At 45.5% G+C, this 20,543-nt stretch overlaps 2 protein-coding genes and 1 long non-coding RNA gene across 3 annotated transcripts in view; 1 reads left to right on the top strand and 2 right to left on the bottom strand.

Annotated features, from left to right (window-relative positions):
* The window catches only part of ENTPD3 (ectonucleoside triphosphate diphosphohydrolase 3), a 34,977-nt gene extending 18,714 nt beyond the window's left edge, over window positions 1-16,263 (bottom strand). Inside the window, exons 1-4 of the mRNA XM_079934195.1 lie at window positions 16,239-16,263; window positions 15,380-15,431; window positions 11,897-12,024; window positions 3,945-4,062 (exon numbers count right to left, since the gene is read on the bottom strand). Coding sequence (XP_079790321.1) covers window positions 3,945-4,062; window positions 11,897-12,024; window positions 15,380-15,419 — 286 coding nt within the window. The 5' untranslated portion in view covers window positions 15,420-15,431; window positions 16,239-16,263. The remainder of the gene's footprint in view (window positions 1-3,944; window positions 4,063-11,896; window positions 12,025-15,379; window positions 15,432-16,238) is intronic.
* LOC307193356 (zinc finger protein 621) overlaps window positions 1-20,543 on the bottom strand; it is a 279,464-nt gene that overhangs the window by 101,955 nt on the left and 156,966 nt on the right. The gene's annotated exons all lie outside the window — the stretch shown is intronic.
* The window catches only part of LOC307193359, a 263,564-nt gene that overhangs the window by 46,547 nt on the left and 196,474 nt on the right, over window positions 1-20,543 (top strand). The window lies entirely within an intron of this gene.

Below are 20,543 nucleotides of genomic sequence, written 5' to 3' on the forward strand. Positions count from 1 at the left end.
GCCTATTTGCATAAGTTTCCTTAAGCCTCCCAGAGGGAAAAGGAGATTGGATTCATAGGTTCATGGGATACTGGGATTCACAACCCCAAGAAAAGAGCTATAACTGCTATTCCAATCTGGGAAGAGAGGGTTGGACAGCTGGCACAAGACTTACTTGAGGTCGGACAAAAGCAAAAGACATGGGCAAGGGATGCTTTCCAACACTGTAGTGGCCTGGTCCCTAGAGCAACTCTTTAAGGTATTTCGGTGGAGGAGATGGTTAAGTTTAGGCTCTAGTGGAGTTTAAAGAATTTTTAACTGCTGGTTTAAAGGGAAAACATGAATGCCGCCTGTGAGAGAAGGCAGCAGGTACCCTGAGCAGTGCCTCCTGCAGAAGAGATGAGGGGCAGGCAAGGAACAAGTGACCCGGAGGGAATGGCTTTAAAACAAGCAGCCAGAGCAATAGGCACCAGCATGGGGACCAGCAGCTAAAGCAGCACCCAGTGAACTCACGGAAAACAGCACCTGAGGACTGGATACTCACCAGGGACCCCCTGAGAAAGAAATTTCTGAGGCCCTGGGCATTCGGGAAACACTGTAGGGCAAAAAAGCATTCACCAACCCCTCAAACTGGCCAAGGCAGGGGAGACCTGGGGAAATTTGCAACTTAGAAACTAGAAACCCAAATTATGCTTGGCGAAGCTGCCTGTCTTTCAGGGGATGACACTTGCCAAACTTTAACTCTGTAATTTGAGCTGTAATTTGTGGTCTTCTGGTCATTGTGAGTATATATGGATCCCTGAGGCTACCGTGATCAAAGGGAAGATCCATTTATGGATGTGGTGTGGGCTCCATGACCCTGCCCCTCCCCTAAATCACATCCAGGGTGGGCCAAGGGCCCCTACCCCTGAGAGACTGCCTGGGTCTCTCCCCATGAAAGTGCCACCTCTTTCTACAGCCCGAGGCCATCAGGACTGACTTGGCTGAATTGCCCTCCCGGGTATAGAGGCAGATCTTACAACTATGTTAGAATAACCTTTTAGCAAGAATATCCACTAGGAACTCTAAAGTGTGGTGCCCCATAATTAATAATAACTAACACTTATTGAATGCCTACTGTATGCCAGGGATTTCTACTTGCTTTATATATATATTATGTCATTTAATCTTCAAATAATACCTGTGGGGTGGGTATTACTATTATTATGCTTTTTAGTTTAGAGATAAGTGAGTCAAGACTCAGGTTAGATAATTTTCTAGAGTTCCCACAGTAGGGATAGGGTGACGTCTTAATCACTGTCGTACATTATCCTCTCCACTTGTAGTGACTGGTCTCTCTTTCCTAAAGAAAGCATCCTCTTTCATGCTTGGGGGTGAAGAAATGGCTCAGAAGTTAGGAGAACAGAGATGGGATCTCTGGCTGAAGTTTGAGCGACGGTGCTGCCGCTTATGAATTGTGGGTAACAATGCAAGCAGTACTCAGAAAACATGGAAGTCCCCTGTTGCGAGGAGCCCAGAGAGGTGCCGTGCAGATGCCTCTTCAAAGAAAGGCTTAGTGTCTCAGCGGTTAGCTCCTTTGGGGTTTGCCTCAGCTGCAGAGAGCTGCCTTGCTCAACATCTTCCCAGGATGGCAACATCCAATGACTGACAGTGATGGGGGGACCACAGCCCAGCCATTTCAGGCCATTCATACCCAATGCAGGACATCTCTAATTGGCTGGAGCTCTGTCAGGCCTGGGCTGCAATCTGACTTCTCTTTCTGTCCAATCCTCCTTCTTCCGCCTTTCTTCAATGGGTGCGGATCGCTAATCACTCCCTTGCATCCCAGACTCTGTCTGGACATCTTAACTGTGACACCTATGTCCCAGGGAAGGCGAGCTCCTGGTGCCCTCCATGGAAGGGCAGATGATCAGAATGCACCCTGGTTATACAGAGAAGACTCTTGGTCTCCCTATGGGAAAGGCTAATTCTGCTTCCCAACTTTTTCCATGCCATCACTTGCAAGAAAGTATTCTATTTGGGCAGCTCATTGAGGGAAATGAAGGAGGTTGCTTGGGTTGGGAGGACTGGTTCAGAGTCTATAACTTGTCCTATAGGCTGAGGGTATCCCTGGAACCCATTCAGGACATACTGGTTGGGAAGATCCAGGCCAAGTCAAAGATCATAATGCTCTAAAGAGGGTGGTGCATACATACACACTCACTAACTGGGCTTGACTATGTGGACTAAAGGCTTAATTGTAAAAGGCAAAATTATAAAACTTTTTTTTTTTTTTTGGCTGCCCCATGCGGCATGTAGGATCTTAGTTCCCTGACCAGGGATTGAACCCGTGCTCCCTGCAGTGGAAGCGTGGAGTCTTAACCACTGGACCACCAGGGAAGTCCAAAACTTTTGATAGAAGAATATCTTTATGACCTCAGGATAGGGAAGGATTTCTTAAATAAAACGTACAAAGTGCATACCAAAAGGGAGAAGATTGATAATTGTACCTACATAAAAATTAAGAACTTCTCAGAAGATATCATGAAGAAATTAAAAAGACAAACCATAAACTGTGAGAGGATATTAGCAACAATATGATAATAATACTAGCAAAGCATTCATATTCAGAATATAGATAAAGAATTCCTAGGACTCAAAAGGAAAAATTCAAGCAATTTGGTAGAAAAATGAGCAAAAGACATGAACAGGCATTTCACAGAAATAGAAAGAGTCATAAATATATAAAAAGATACTTATTAGTTACCAGGGAAACACAAATATTCATCAACAGCTAAAAATGAACCAGATATTGCTACTCATTGCAGCATAGATGAATCTTAAAAACCCAGTGGTAGTGAACAAAGCAAATTACAGAATAAATGTTTGCTTCTAATTAAATAAATATGTGCTTGATTCCATTTTCAAAACCAGGAAAAACTAAATGCATAAGGACAAAACTAAAGAAGAACAAGTAAACCATCAATCTAACATTCAGAATATGTTGTGGAGGAGGCAGGGAGTGCGTGGAGGGTCATTAAAGATGTTGATGCTGTTCTGTGTCAAGGGTCGGGAGCTCACTGGCCATATACAGTTCACCACCTTCTATTATACAGCCTGTGAGCTAAGATATTCTTACATTATTTTTAAATGGTGGGGAAAATCTTTTTTTAATATATTTTGTGGCATTTGAGAATTATTTGAAATTCAAACTTTCAGGGTCCATAAAGAAAGCTTTACTGGAACAGAGCCACAAATGCCTACTGGTTTACAGATTGTCCATCTCTGTCTATCTCTTCCTACCCACCTCCCCATCATATACAGCCAACTGGAATATAATTTTCCTCTTGGAATACAGTTTTCCTTGAGTTTCTCATGTTTATGCATTATGAGCAGAGGCACTGACTGCCTTTGTTCTGGACTATTTTTTCAAGGATATTTGCATAATGAACAGGCTCAGAAGATATAGTGTTTCCCTCCAGAGCAAAAGGCAGGTACCCATTATAAATGTTTCAGATTCCCTAATCTCAGGGTTCCTCTTCTGTAACATAACCCACTGTGTGAGCAGGTACCATCTGGCCCTTTTTACATCATCTTGTGCAAATTGGGGCTCAGAACCAGCACAAGAAAATGCTGATACTCGGGCTACAGCTGTTTCTGTGAGTAATAAACTCTCCTTTGTTTCTGACCCAGGAGTCTTGGGTCTTCCACCAGCATCCATGAAAGTGCGGCAGGGTAGAATCTCACACCATTCACAGTTCTTGACACCCGCCCCCCACCATTTTACAGATGAGAAATCTGAAACCCAGAGAAGGGAAGGGACTGGCCTGAGGTCACTGTACTGATGAGTAGCAGCACCATCTCAAGGTCTCATATTTCCATGACACCCAGCCCAGTGCTCAGTCCTTGCCTCTGGGCAGCATCTCAGGACTCCTGCAGGCCTCTGAAGGACATTAGGACATTCCCTTTCTTCCCTTGGGCCTTACCTTTCACGCTACATTTGAAGGTTTGACTGACTACTCCAGTATTATTCTCCTTCTCTGCTGGCCATTGATACACGTAGACTGTGGTTCTGGAAGACCCGGCATCGAGCACGATTCCATACTGAATAAAAGGCGGGGAGGGAGAGTCAGAGACAGGCATCTGAGGACCCCTTTTCCCAGGGGGCCACCGAGAACCCTGAGTCCTCCCAAGAGCTTAACCCACACTGCTTCATTTAGGTGGGAGCTGACCAAAAAGAAAAAAACTATTTTCTCTAAACCAACTTTGTCTCCATGGACTCTGGATGGAGGGGTTGGGGGGAGATGGGTCCGGTGTTCTAGGCCACAGTTCTCAGCCTTGGCCTCACATTAGAATCACTTGGGGAGCTTTTGAAACTCCCAATGCCAAGGCTGCAGCTGAGACCCATTAAATCAGAATCTCTGTCAGTGGACCCAGGCACCAACAGTTTTTAAAGCTCCTTTGGTGATTCCAGTATGCAGCCAAGGTTGAAGATGTGTACCCCAAAGATCTTGCATGCACAGACAGTCTCCTGATTCCTCCTCATCCAGACTCTGCGGGGGTCGGGGAGGGGGGCGCACGGTCAGAAGCCACCTTGGTCTCAGGAGTACAATGAATAGTCAGTCACCTGCTGCCCTCTATTCTCCAAACTTCCAGGCCTATCAGCCTGGGATAAACAACCAAAAGGAAACCATAGGTAGGAAGTTCTCACAGGGGAGTGACACACTGATATCTGCATTGGCCTTCAGAATGAAAGTATTCCTGCTTAAGGAGGAAAAAACTAAAATACAAACGAATGTTGACATATTATCCCACTTAGGTGACGTGTGTGAACAAATGGACAGGAGGGTATTGCCAGCCATCTCACGCAGCTTGAGGCAGGTACCAGGGAGCTTCAGTTGAAGGTGTGGCCCAGCCCAGGCCCTGGACCAGGCCTGCCTAGGAAGGAGCATTCATTAGCAGCCTAGGGGCATTGGAATGAGTTACGCTGACCTAGGTCACTATCTGGTTGGGCTTGGAATCAGCCCAGGGCATCAGAGGCTTCTGGGTGGCATCTTTTCCCCAATTCCCCCACCATTGAGTTAGCCTAGCCTGTCCCAGAGGGGAAGATGACGTTGGGTTCTGGAGGCAGGTCACATCAGATGGATTCCTACTTTTCTGATATTGCATAAGAGACCTAACCTCTCTGGGTTCCCTCGTCTTCAGGCAACTTCCTTTCAGAAGTAAATAGGAGACCATTTGCCTGATGCTTAGTGGCTGCTCAATAAATACAGGCTATATAGAAAAATCAGTGAAGCAAAATAAATAAAATTGCAAAGCAAGAAAAAGAGGAAAAAAGTGAATAACACCCCTCAAATCCAACTACTGTTTTAACACCTTGTTATATATCTTTTCCAACGGTCTTCTGTGCATACAACTACATATACACATATGTGTTTAGACATATGTTTTTAAATCAACACAGGATTACAGTACACATAATCTTCTCCAATGCTCTTTTCTTACTTAAAAAGTATATCATGGGGGACTTCCCTGGTGGTCCAGTGGTTAAGGCTCCGCGTTTCCACTGCAGGGGGCACGGGTTCGATCCCTCGTCGGGGAACTAAGATCCCGCATGCCGTGCAGCGCGGCCAATAAATAAATAAGTAAATAAATAAATAAAAGTATATCATGAACATCTTTCCCTACCAGTAAAAGTACTGACATGATTTTTAAGCCATTCATCCCATTCACTATGAGATGTACAGTAGTTGATTTAACCAATCCCCTGATTCTAAACTTTCTATCACGAATGCTTGCTTCATTTGAAATAGGAGCAAATAAAAAAATGTTACTCCAGCTTCTCCATTCTATTAAGATAGAACATCCTGTGTACATTGGTATTTGAACTTGAATAGCCTCTTCACCTCAGCTCTTCAATCTGATGTGTGTTGCCTGGGATCCTGACATGACACCCCCCATGGCAAACAGAGGAGGCATTGTTCACAATCTATTCCAGGCAGAGGCTCCCCGTGAGATTAAAGCACAGGTTGAAACTGAAGGAAACCAGGCACTCCAGAGGTCTGAGCCTCTGTATCAGTCTGCTTTCTTTCCTTCCCTCTGCTGCTGACCTGCTCACCAGCCCCTCCATGCCTGGCACTGATAAGAGGAGAGAGAGCATAAGAGGGCAGCTACTCCAGAGGGTGCCTGTCTGTCCCCAAATCTTCTTTATCCCAACCCTTCATGAAGAATGCTCGAGGCTGCTGGGCCAAGATCTGAAAGAATGAAGAATGTCCATCCTCATTTGTAAGTCCGGGAAAATGGGATTCAGTTTTCACCAGAATGGGCAGCAGCCAGAGACTTTGCTCTGAGATTTGCAGGAGAAATGGCGGCCCCTTGGGCGCCTGCTGATGTGGTGACAGGGACAGCCTTGAGGCCCAGTGCTACTTTGCACTAAGACGATCCACCCCCACCCCACCATCGTTCACTGGCATTTTCAAAAGTGAAAAGATTGGTCTTTAATCAGTTTTCAGAGCTCATTTGCCTAGATCAGTGCAACTCCCTGCGGTTCCATGGAGGGAGGGGGAAGGGGAGAATGAATTTCATTCAGTTCAGCTAGGTGGGTGATGTTTGGATGAAAAGCGTTAAGTCACCTTCTGTTTAATGCAGTGTCAGAAAAACAAACAAACAAACATGGTCTGAATGTGGAACTGAAGATACAGTCGGTGGGTGAACCAAAAGGAAACATATGAACCCCATTATCCAAAACTCAAGAACTTTGTGAGCTTCTAACAAAAGCAAAAGCAAAGGTCATAAGATCATCTTTCTTAGATGTGTTTATTATTATTTTTATTATCATCATCATCATTATTACTCTTACTATAATAATGAGAATAATGGTAGTAATAAACATTTGGCGAACACTTATAATATGCCAGGCACTGCACAAAGGGCTTTAGTTTTGCATTTATAAGGCAGGTGTTATCATCATCCCCACTTGACAGATAGGGAAACTGAGGCTCACAGGGGTTAAATAATTAGCCAAGGTCACAGACTTGGGATCAAGCGGGGTCTAACTGACTCTTAAACCTGTACTCATTGCCCCTGTGCTTTCACTGAGTTCCAAGGAAAACAAGTCTTAACAGGGTGACTGATTAATAAGAAGGTGCCTGATATGGTACGGCAGACTTTCTTTGTTCAGACAAAAGACCCTCAGAAGCAAACTCTTGGTTAAGTGGTGTGCAGATCTGGCTGGAGAGGAGAATCACCAATTTGAATAAGGAGCCAGGGCCTTCTGGAAAGGAAAAAACAAATTATGCAACTCTTGTACTCCAAGAGGTAAACCAAGGTGGGCCACAGGGCACCAGATATCCAGGCTGATGACTGAGAATGGATGAGGGTTAGAAGGAAATGGTTTTAACACAGCCTGGCCCAGTTGTTGTGCTTTGGAGAGTCATGTGACCCAAGGTGGGGCTCTGACTGGCAGAAAAGCAGTGTCCCTGAAACCTGGGACCCTGCAGGCCCCTCTTCGACAGTGGCACCATGTGGCTGCGAGCGGCAGTGGCAGTGGGGTATTGATCAGATGGGTCTGAGAAGCTCCAGGGCTTCTAAACAACTGTGATGCAGTTAGGAGGGCGAAACCTCAAGAGGAAGATATTGGACTTAGTGATAATAAAGCAGCGGGGTTGAGGTGGGGGGTAATGAGTGAAACATAAAGGCAACGTCATCATGTTTACTCTTCAAGCTGATAGAGCAGGTCAGACCAGTGACAGTGAAAAAGGGACTGGGGATATTTCCACCATTGGCTAAGTTTTAATAGTTCCGCTTTTACACTCAGATGAACCAAGGTTAGGTAGGCCAACGTTGGATTTAATAGCCAGATATCATGACTTTTCACGTGGGTCTTGAGGAACATTCCAGGGCCCCTCAGATAGGCCACTGTGGAGCTGGCTCCTCAAAACCAACTGTCAGCAGCACACAAAAAGGCAAAACAAGGCTCAAGGTATGAAAACATAAACAATGAAAAAGCCTTTATATTCACTGGTCTCCACCTCCACACTGCCCTTCCTGCCCCTAGCACACACTGCAAAACAAAAGGAAGGGTCTCTGGACAGCCTGAGAAAAGCTGCATGTGGAATGCCCCCTTCCAAGCTGTCATTCTGCTCCTGCTTCAACCGGCCCAGGACATCTGTCTTTTCTTATAACTAACCCACTCAGTGAAGCAGAATGGGCCTTCTGAGCCAATATTCCTGTGTTATACAACTTCCTGTCCCCTACAACTGGGGCCTGACAGCGAGATTCTGAAGAGATTAAAAACCCCCTCTCTGAACCGTCTGCTAATTCGTGAGGGTATGTCTGCTGGCCCTTCCAAACCCTTGCCTAAGGCCAATGTTCTCTGCTCTCTTTTCTTCCTTCTGTGCCAAGTCTGCTATTTCCAATCTGTGTAACTGTGGGAAGCTATTTGCCCTTTCTGTTCCTGTTTTCTCATCTTCAAAATGGGAATAATAATTATCTACAGGGAACGGTCACTGAGGGTTCCCTGCCCACAAGCCCTCAGACCTTACCACTGTGATGTCCAACCATGCACTTTCTACCTGCCTGAAGGCTGTCTCCATTGGCTGAACCTACCCGAGCCCACAATATGCCAGAAATACTAGAGAGCTAATGTTCCCCAGGGAGCAGCCCTCAACCAATGACTAATGGAAGCGGGTGTGTAAATACGCCCTTGAGTAGGATGACTGTGAGGCAGATGTTCTATATGCCCATGGCAGAGGACACCCCTGAGGTGAGAGTTCTGCACTGGCTCCCAGAAATCCCTAGCAGAACAGCTCCAGCTGCCCACAGTGGTAACCTGCTGGGTAATAGCCCCTCCATTGGCTGCCTTCCCTTCTGTCTCACTTCCCATCCCCCCACAGTTCTTCCTGGGGTCACCCCCAGATGACCATCTTGCATGGGCATCTTTGACTAGGGGAACCCCTCTGACACAGAACTAAGCATGTGTGGTCTCCTCCTTCAACATTGTCCTCCATACTGCTCAGGGACCCACTTTTCTGTATTCAGTTTACTCTTCAAGTCTTCTAATTCCTCCATATCCCTCCAGTTTGAATTTACCTCTCATCTCCCAAAACAACTGCCTTAACCAGCTCATCCCTCACTTTTTTTTTTTTTTCCCCTGCTGTGGCCTCTCCCGTTGTGGAGCACAGGCTCGGGACGCGCAGGCTCAGCAGCCCTGGCTCACGAGCCCAGCCACCCCGCGGCATGTGGGATCCTCCCGGACTGGGTCACGAACCCGTGTCCCCTGCATCAGCAGGCGGACTCTCAACCACTGCGCCACCAGGGAAGCCCCCTCATCCCTCACTTTTAAAGGGCCTGAGGGAAAATTTTATAAATGAAGACTTCTGCTCTGCCCCACCCCCACCTGTCCTCTTCCCATCCCCAGGCAAATCCATAGAGTAAACAGCCTCATGCACCTGTATGTTGACTGTAGAGGGTGGGCTAGCTCAGACCCCACACCCATGCTCTGTCTACTCTCCCTGCAAGCAGCTGCCCCTTTACCACCCCTCAGACCAGTGGTGAGGTCTGCCCTCAGCAGGAGGCCCACACAGACCCTGGATTCTGGGGTCTCAGGCACCACAACATGTTCTAGAAGGGAAGCATGACTCTTGGTGGGCACATTCCCTTGTCCCACGGAGAGATATACCTGGAACGCAGCTAGAGCTGGTTTGTTTGACTTATGGGATCTAAGGGTGGTACTGGGGTCTAAGAATGGTTACTGGGGTCTAAGAGTGGAACCAGCCTTCCCCTCAATTGGAAGGCACGTCCCTTCTCCAATTCAGCACCTTCCTGTCTCTGCATCCATCCTCCCTCCTTCCCTCCTGTGCAAAGGAGGACGTGTTTTCCCAGCAGAGGCCAATATCTCCTCCTGGGTTCCCTGTTCAGAACTTAGGATCAAGGAACAGCGGGAAGTAAGTGAAGAGAGCCGTGGTAACAAGAGGGTCTGGGTTTCAGTTCTGGTCCTGCCATCCACTGGTCAAACCTATGTTTCCTCACTTGCAAAATGGTGGTGACAGTGCTTGTCCACCTTCCATAGTTGGCAGAAGAGTTCAGTGCGATAATTCAGGGAAAAATGCTCACTCAACCGAATAGCAATTTACAAAGTGTAAGGGGATGGTATTTCCCCTAGTTGCAATCCTGATTTTATATAGTTTATAGGAGAAGGCAGTGTCTGGAACTTGGGAAAACAGATTCTCTAGGCCTTAGCTAATGTCTTTGGACAACCAGATAATTTGTTTTCCTCTCACCATTAGACAGCTGCATAAGGCTTTTTATTTTTCATTTTTATTCATGCTATTCATGGGGGGCTGAGATTCTTAAGTAAAATGCCTATAAAAGAACCAAATTCCATTATCTAAAAAAGATTTTAGGGACTTCCCTGGTGGCACAGTGGTTAAGAATCCGCCTGCCAATGCAGGGGACATGGGTTCGATCCCTGGTCCAGGAAGATTCCACATGCCGTGGAGCAACTAAGCCCATGTGCCACAGCTACTGAGACTGTGCCCTAGAGCCTGTGAGCCACAACTACTAAGCCTGAGAGTTGCAACTGCTGAAGCCCACGTGCCTAGAGCCTGTGCTCCACAACAGGGGAAGCCACCGCAATGAGAAGCCCGGCACTGCAATGAAGAGTAGCCCCACTCGCCACAACTAGAGAAAGCCTGCACGCAGCAATGAAGACCCAATGCGGCCAAAAACAATAAATAAACTTAAAAAAATTGTTTTAGGAAATTTCCTGGTGTTCCAGTGATTAGGACTTGGCACTCTCACTGCCTGGGCCCCAGGTTGGATCCCTGGTGAGAGAATTAAGATCCCACAAGCTGCATGGTGAAGGCAAAAAAAACAAAAATAAATAAATAAAAAGATTTTACTTTAATCCTTTAGAAAAGTGAACTCAGGATGGTAGAGCAAACTCACCCACGCAGCCAAGGCAATATTAGTTTCTTTTTTACCTTTTAAAAACCTCTATTTCAGATATAGCCATTGAACACTCCCTAACAGCAGGAAGATGTAGAAAGGACTCTAAGGTCAAGGATAGATACTAAATGAGATTCAAATAACATGGCTCCTATGGCCCTTGTCCAACTAAGAGAGGTTTTCATATTTTTAAAGAGTCATAAGAAGACAAAAACAAAAGAAGATATGCAACAGAAACTATAAACGGCTCTGAAAGCCTAAAATGTGTACTGTTTGGCCCTTTACAGAGAAAGTTTGCTGACTTCTACCCAAAAAGGTTGAAGGACTTACTGACTCTCTTCACCTTTCATTTGACAGTCTCTCATGGGATCACCTCCTACCACCTTTAATAGCCAAGGCAGAAGGGATACACACAATTCTCAGCCTACCAGAGAACATCCATTTGGGGATGGACTTATCAAGAGCTGAGAGAGGCTTCTGGAACTTAGCATAAGGTCCTGAGTAATTTTGGTGGGGGAAGAGTCAGAGGGATCATGGCATACTTCTAGACTCAACAGAGGTAGCACAACACAGCTCAAGAAGTCCTTTCAGGTCCTTGATTTTGTTTACCCAGGCTAGGCCAGAAGAAGAGCCTGGGTCTCCTGGTCTTCACTCATGAGCAAGTTTGTGTCATCTGGAGGAACTGACAAGCTGGTAAATCTTTGGTAGCTATCTATAATTCTTGGCTACAGAGTCTAGCTTTGGTTCTAACAGTCAGGAGTCAAAGCAAGACCTCACAGTCCTAGGAGAAGGTGTCACCACTATCAATCTTTCACCTCAAACATCACAAACCCAGCATGTCCAGTCTTTCTCCCTGGGTTCTTACCCATCCTTTCCCTGGCTCTAGCTAGAGGTAAGGGGCAATAATTTTCTTCTCTTCTAACTCATGAGTTTCGAATCATTGATGTCAGAGCCCATTTCTTCCCTTCAATGCCAACCCCTTCACACCTACCTTCAGTCCTGGAAGGAGAACCTCTTTCTGGTGAATCTGGATGAGTGTGACAGCTACAAGCACCACAATGCTCAAAAGCAAGACCACCAAGGTGATGATGGCTGAAATTCGGGAGAGGGCCTTGAGGCCTAAAATGGGGAGACCCAGAAGACACATGAGGGGGAATTGGGAACAAGGTCCTGGCCTTCTTTGTAGAATCTGTGGACTGGGTGCTTAACCGCATGCATAAGTCACTTCCTCTGGCTTTAGTGAGACCAATACTTTTAGAACAGCAACTGGGCTCAATACCCATTTATCTTTCCTCCAAAGAGTGGACTAAACCAGTGTTTGCAGGGAGGATATGCATGATTTAGTTCTCTGGTATTTCCCAAAGTGTGTTATGCATATTACTGGTCATCCCTGAGATGATTTACAATAACATTTGTTTCAATGTAGATTTGAAAACTATGGGTTTTCTATTAAAGCAGGTGATACAACATTTCATTTGAAAATAATCTCAGATAAATAAAAAGAAATTCATATTGTATTTTAGATGTAATCAATGATTATAAAGTTCAGTACATGATGACTTATTGTCAAGCAAATAGTAACGTGTTTGAATTCCTAAGATATGTGGGTTCCCAGTAAGAATTCAACCTCAGTCATTTTTCCTGTGTCTATAGTAAAGGCATAGGGTCTCCCCTACATCTTCACAAACAAAGAGTAACTAGACCCCAATCCACGTGTTCCCTGCCAAAGTGGTCATATAATCTCTGGTATTTGTATTTTAATCATAACTATATCTATCTATGTAAACTATATCTATACATTTAAAAGCAAAAGAAAAAATGTAGCATATGGTCTTCAACTAAATATATAGCCTCTGAATAAAGGTAATATATAATTATATGCATTATATAGTAATATATAATGTATCATAATGGGCTATTTCTACTTATTAAATTTAAACTAATATTTCTTAACTAGATGATTATGAGCAAATATTTACTTGGGTCTTAAAAAAATCAGTGGGCTAGTGAAAATTTCATAAAGTAGCAAATATACTTATAAAAAAATAAAAGAAAAGAAAGAAACTTTCTGAAATGATTCCATTTATGTTAAGTTCTAAAACAGGCAGGTGACAGAAATCAGAACAGTGATTGCATGGGGGTTTGGGGCAAGGATCCACTGGGAAGGAACACGTGGGCACTTTCTGGGGTAATGGAAATGCTCTTACATCTTAATAGGATTGTGGGGTATATGGGTGTGTGCGTTTTTCAAAATTTATCAAATTTTCCAAAGTTCTTTGGAAAAAACTGAAAATCAAAGCAAACCAGCTCCTTAGGTACAATTTCCCTTTAAAAAAAAAAAGATTCTTATAAATTGTCCCTGTTCTAAAAACATAATCCTTTCAGAAGGCAAGAATACCTAATTTAGGGACACAAGATCTATCCATTTCACTGTATATAAATTATACCTAATTTTTTAAAAAGATAAAAAGACATTTAATTAAAATATTGACTAAATAATAGTCTTGGTAGAACTATTATAGCATAAATATAAGTGGTGACACTCAAATGGCTGAAATATGATAAACACTAGCATAACAGGAAGATCACTGAATTCAGAGAATCCAAATATTTCTCTCACTAATTGTGTACTTAAATGTAAATTAATTAAAATGAAATAAAATTTAAAAACTCAGTTCCTCAGTTTCACTAGCCACATTCCAAGTGTTTAGTAACCTGAAGTGGCTACCACATTGGGCGGTGTAGCTACAGAACATTTCTACCATCACAGAAAGTTCAACTGAATAGCAATGGGGTAGATCCTGTCCTATTCCAGAACATATACTTTTAGATCATCATAACCTATGCTTTACTACTCCTTCATTATTTCTAGGAGACATTTTCTTGGAAGAAAAAAAGAAAGAGCATGTATATACTACCATATAGAGTTAGATTCAGCCTCAATATCCAATCTCATCACAATGCTCACTACTTGGGGAGGCCAGTCATGCAGTGGGTCTCAATAGCTCAGAACAGCCAACTCTTACCACCTCATCTGATTCCCCTGCAGTATAGATGCTGCCACAGACACTTCCTGATGTCAAAGGTGGTCATGTAACACCTTAATTCTCCTACCTTGTCACTGGGAGTGAACTGGAGGGGGACTTGTCAGTATTTATCAAAATTGCTAATGTGTATACCATCTGCCTCAAAATCCCACTTTTGGGAATTTATTCCACAGAACTAGCCCCGAGTGTGTTAAATGACTTGTACACCAAATTACTCATTGCAGAATCGTTTGTCATAGCACCTGGAGGGAGGCCAGCCACTGTGGAGTTAACCTTAAGAACCCCTAAAGGGGTCCTGGATCACCTTTCTGTGATTCCAGGTCAAAGGATATGACCCAGACAGAAACCGGTTTATCCACAGAGGCAAATTTTTGCATCAACTTTTAAACAATACATATGCCAGTGTCAGTTATAGTTTAAGGGATTTTTTTTTCTTCCCCTAACAAGACAAGGTAGAGGTTTAATCTGCCATGTTAAACTTGTCCTTTGGAAGGAATGTAACAAGTTAGTCTGTATGTGTGACCTTACAGTATATTGTGTTAAAATTTCAAAGTGTTTTGAATACCCAATTTAGGGGCACCACTAAAGAACATCTGTCCATGGGGCGGGAGTAGGGGTGATACATAAGCAGTCTCCCGACCACAGCCAGGAGGCTGGCCTCCTAAGTCCTCTGTGCTTCAGCAGTTTTCAGGTAAAAAGCTATGATTACCTTAAGCAAACCCTTGCCCCAGCAGAAAAGCCTATCACGAAGCAAAATGGACTAGACCAGGTCTCGTTCATTTAGGGAATGCAGCCTAGAGCTGTGCTGTCATTAGGGCTGGACAAACACTGTAATTACCAGGTGCCTCCCGAAAGTGGAGAGGCCAGACCCTTCTGGGTTTCCACATGAGCAACTCCAAAATGTGCTCCAGAGGCAGGCAGGAAGGGCAAGCTTGGAAGTGTGTGTGTGTGAGTGTGTGTGTGAGCATTCTACACATGTGCCTGCAGTATCAGCGGTAACAACGCTGACCCATGACGGGTGGGGGCAGGGGGGATGCTGTAGGCGCCTTGCCAGAAACAACACTTGGATGGAAAGAGAGGCAAGCTCCAAGCGCTTTACAATTCATCACAAAATCAACAATATTCTAAAGCAGACCTTACACACAGCTGGGTAAGGGAAACGACAAGGGCCAAATTAATGGATTATGCAAACCGGAAAAACCATTTACGCGAAACAAGCATGTTAGTCCTTGTTTTGTGTTGCTTTGACGTAAAGAATTACTTTTATCTGTGGAATGCCGGTGGTGAAAGCCCGGTGAGCACTGTCTCACACCAAAGAGGTTAAACCGTCATTTGCTTGGGGACATGGATGAAGAGCTGTGGGCTGAAGCTGGGATTCTCGGGTGATGTGACAAAATCACATTTGCTGCCTGCTGAGCGATACTAACCTGCTTGCTCACAAGGTTGGCGGGTCAGTACCGTGAACATCTCTCCTTCCAGCTGCAGGTGAGAGAACACAGAATGACAGAGCTTTCGTGGCCCCTGACTTACGAAGTTCCAAAAACTTGCACCGTGTTAAAATACCAAGCCACTTCACTTCTACCGAAGGAAAACCTTCCGGGGGACAGATGAACCTAGAACTTCCAAGACAGACCCAAAACTGGGCTTACATTCTAAGGTCAACTCCCCCCACCCCCCACCCACCCCCCATGCAAGGAAAGGAAGAAGAACGGGTTTGCTGAATTTTAAACTCAAAAAGATTTCTAAGAAGTCAAGCTTCTCCTGCAGATTTTCCCACCTGTACACACCTCCCGGGGCAGAACAAATCCTCCACCTATTATGAACATTCATAGTCTGAGGAAGGGCTGTTCTTCAAAGCACACCAGCAAGGGAGGCTTGTGTGTGTGTGTTCGCGGCCCGCGAGCCCGAGGTCGCCCTTTCAAGATCCAGGACGGTTATCTGTGGCTGCTGGCTGGCGACCATTGCAAGAGGATGTCGGGGCCCCCGGCATCCAGCGCCCCAGGATATTGGAGGCCTCACGCTGGGCTGCGTCTCCACACAGCCAAGGCATCCAAACGCCCAGCCCATCTCCGGACCCGAGGAAGCGCTTGGTAAAGACGTGTCCACCTCTCCCGGCACGGCGAGGACCACCTCCCCACCGCCCGAGGATGTGGGGCTCGCGTCCTTCGGTCCCTCCCTCCAGCCCCCTGCGGAATCCGATTCCGTTTCCTTCCCTCCCAGATCTCAGCCTCACGAAGCTTCCCGTTCCTTCCGCGGCGGCTCGGACATGGGGACCTCTGTCCTTACCTGTGCACAGACGACCCGAGGAAGGCGACTGGCGCTGCCGCAGTGCCAGCTGGCGGCCAGAGCGCAGGAGGCTCCTGTGGAGGCGGGGCGAGGCGGGACGGGGGCGGGGCTGCCGCGTCCGGGGCCCGACCCCTGCGCCGGTCCAGGCGAAGCACCTCTTCACCTGACCTCTTCTAGTTCATCACCACCCGAAGTGGGGGTGGGGAGGGGCGGGAGGCGCTGCGAGACCTTGGCTCTCCACCCGCGATCCCGCCCGAGCCTACCTGGGGAAGGTGGGGCGGGGGCGATGTCTTCTGCCTGCCGCCTTCTTCGATGTAGAGGCCAAGAGCCTTTTGATCTGTCTTTTAGTTTCCACCACTGTTACCCCAAGCCTAAGTGGAGGGGAAGTGGGGGAAGGGCAGGGCAGAGACTGGGCACTCCGTGGGTATGCACAGGTGGGCCCTGTGCCCCACCTTTCTGTGAAGTCGAGACCAGTAAATACCTGTAATGTTGGGGGTGAGGCAGGTAAGCAGACTTGTCCCTAGGTCACTTGGACCAGGAGAGCAAAGTAATACAGAGACGTTCCCTCTCAAATAGTTTAGCAGAACCACCTTGGCTATGCCCAGGGACATTCCCACTGGTTACTGAGCAGTGGTCTCCCCCACTGCATTTTATATATGTGTCATTAGGCCAAAATTCAGGGCAAGCACTGCCTGGAAGAGGCCAAATAGGAAAGATGACAAAAATGCAGCCATTCAAATGCCCCAGGAGTCTGTTTTTAATGCAGCAGCAGGTAGCCTTCTGGCCCCTCTGAGTGACCCCCAAGGACTCTTGGAATGATCCCAGCTAGAGGCATAAGCAGGCTTTTTTTTTTTTTTAAACATTTATTTATTTATTTAGCTGCGCTGGGTCTTAGTTGGGGCATGCAGGATCTTCTTTGTGACCTGCGGGATCTTTTTAGTTGCAGCATGCAGGATCTTTAGTTGCGGCATGCGGGATCTTAGTTGTGGCATGTGGGATCTAGTTCCCTGATCAGGGATCAAACCCAGGCCCCCTGCATTGGGAGCATGGAGTCTTAACTGCTGGACAACCAGGGAAGTCCCATAAGCAGGCTTCTGTTGGATCATCCCTCTTTGTGGTTCCTGACTATCTGGAAGGAATTGCTGAGGCCCCAACTATGTCCTTGGGAGCCAGGCCCTGTGCACCACTAGTTTTCTGTCCTGTGCAGGTAGGGCCAAACCCTTCATGAGGCAAGAGGGCCTTCAGAGAACAATGCCCCTGTTTTGAGACCTCTGAGACCAGAGAGGTCTGGGTGTGTGTATGTGCGTGCACATACTCACACACACAGGCATGCAAGAGCACCAGTCACTTACCCCAAATCTGATGGACATGGACCCTTGCAGGAAATTTGTACAGAGTCTACAGTGGGGCATTCAGTATGTACTTGCTAAATTGTAAGACTTCTTTTCATTGAAAGCTGTGTGTCAGTGAAACACAAGGCATAGGATTGAAAGATGAGGGACTCTCTGCACCCAGGGGACCATAAACCCACAAATAACTGCTGACGCTGCACCTAGGCCTGGGGTCAGTAACACTGGCTCTAAGGGATGAATGGTTGACCTTAACATCCCTACTGGTTTCCCAGGAGCTGAGAAGAGTTTCCTAGGCCTAAAGGGCCTTGAAATTCAGTTGGTACAGTTCATACTTTGAATGCTCTCCTCAATCTACAGGCCCTGGAATTGTGAGCACCCACCTCCTTTGAGACCCCAAATCTACTTTTATTTTTCCAAACTTCTCTGAAACTCTCTGTTCCAGGCATTGTCTCACACTTCTTTGCGGCTCCCCAACTAGTCCTAGTCATTCAAAGGCACTTCTCCCTCAACCTTCCATGTGTAAGAACACACACACACACACACACACACACACACACACACACTTCCCCATCAACCCTCCACATGCAGGAACAAACACAGATACATACGTATACATACATACGCAAATGTTTATGGTTTTTCCTGATTTTAAAATAATACAGATTTGCCTTACCAGGCATCAAACCATACTATAAAGCTATAGTAATTAAAACAGCCTGGTTTGGGCACAGGAATATACCAAGAGAGCTAAAGAACATAAGAGATAGTTCAGTATCAGACTAGTTAATGGGTATGGGATCTAGTATAGCATCAAGAGGAAATTGAGGGCTTCCCTGGTGGCGCAGTGGTTGAGAGTCCGCCTGCCGATGCAGGGGACACGGGTTCGTGCCCCCGTCTGGGAAGATCCCACATGCCGCGGAGCGGCTAAGCCCGTGAGCCATGGCCGCTGAGCCTGAGCGTCCAGAGCCGGTGCTCCGCAACAGGAGAGGCCACAACAGTGAGAGGCCCGTGTACTGCCAAAAAAAAAAAGAGGAAATTGAAAGAACATATTATCCAATAATTAGTTTTGAAACCTCTACTTTTCATATTTTTGAACAAATCCCAGTCACTCATCAGACATAAAAATAGATTTTATGTAGATTAAAATTTTGAACAGAAAAAAGGATTTAATATACTAAGAAAATAGAGGAGGATATTTTTATGATCCTTGGGAAGAAACAGCCTCTTCTAGCATTAGATTAAAGCAGGGAGATAAAGTAAACAAACTTGCATCCATAAAAATGTAAAACAACTGCCTTGAAAAAGACACCACCCCTAAAAAAAGGGATCAACTGTGGGGAAATATTTAAGAATGTGATAGCAAAGAGTAAAAAATCATGATATATAATGAAGTCCTACAAATCTATGGAAATATATGAATATCTAAAGTAGAAAAGTGGACAAATGACAAGCACTGGCCAATTTAAAAAGAATAAATGGCCTATAAACATGGCAAAGATGTTTAATCTCATTACTTACCCAAAAGTTGCCAATTAAAACTTTAATATCTTTAAATAAGATTTTTTGGGGGACTTCCCTGGTAGTCCAGTGGGAAAGACTCTGCACTCCCGATGCAGGGGGCCTGGGTTTGATCCCTGGTCAGGGAACTAGATCCCACATGCATGCCGCAGCTAAGAAGTCCACACACTGCAACTAAAAATCCCGCATGCTGAAACTAAGACCCAGTGCAACCAAAATAAATAAATAAATAATTAATTAAAAATAAATAACTAAATAAATTAGTTTTTTTTTAACTGATCAGTTTAGCAAAGCTTAAAAATATCTGTGAATGGCTATCATCAAAAAGAACACAAATAACAAATGTTGGCGAGGATGTGGAGAAAGGGGAACCCTCCTACACTGTTGGTGGGAATGAAAATTGGTGCAGCCACTATGGAAAACAGTATGGAGGTTCCTTAAAAAACTAAAAATGGAACTACCATATGACCCAGAAATTCTACCCCTGGGTATATACCTGAAAAAAATAAAAACACATTGGAAAATATACATGCACCCCGATGTTCATAGCAGCACTATTTTTTTTTTTTTTTGCGGTACGCGGGCCTCTCACTGTTGTGGCCTCTATCGTTGCGGAGCACAGGCTCCAGACGCACAGGCTCAGCGGCCATGGCTCACGGGCCCAGCTGTTCCACGGCATGTGGGATCTTCACGGACCGGGGCACGAACCCGTGTCCCCTGCATCGGCAGGCGGACTCTCAACCACTGCGCCACCAGGGAAGCCCATAGCAGCACTATTTATAATAGCCAAGATATGGAAGCAACCTAAGTGTCCACCAACAGATGAATGGATAAAGAAACTGTGATACGTGTGTGTGTGTGTGTTTGTGTATATGTCTATATATATATATATATAAAATAATTTTGCCATTTGCAGCAACATGGATGAACTTGGAGGACATTGTGCTAAGTGAAATAAGTCAGACAGAAAAAGGCAAATACTGTATGATATCGCTTCTTTGTGGAATCTAAAAGATACAACAAACCAGTGAATATAACAACCACCACCACAAAGGATCTATGATGCTCCATGCTGGAGAAGGTGTGGGGGAAACAGGCTCTTTTGAAGCTTATGGGATGTGACATGCCCTGGTTTTCTCCCCACCTCGCTAGATGCTTTTTGCTGGTTTGTGCTCCTCTGCCAGGAGTTTCTCAAGATGTAGTCTCGGGCCCTCTTTACTCCTCACTCTGTACTCTCTTCCTAGGTAATCTCATCCATGCCCACAGCTTCTGTTCTATTCACAGAAGCCTCTCCAATGCATGTCTCCTGCTCAGGCTTGCCCCCTTGAGCTGTAGACTTAGAGACTTGCCTGTTTGACTTCTTCGGATGTCTTAGAAGCATCTAAGTTTCTAGGTTTAGAAATCTAAGTTTACTAGGCTTCAAGCTGAGCTCCTT

This window comes from Stenella coeruleoalba, assembly GCF_951394435.1.
Source record: "Stenella coeruleoalba genome assembly, chromosome: 10".
Classification (NCBI taxonomy): domain Eukaryota; kingdom Metazoa; phylum Chordata; class Mammalia; order Artiodactyla; family Delphinidae; genus Stenella; species Stenella coeruleoalba.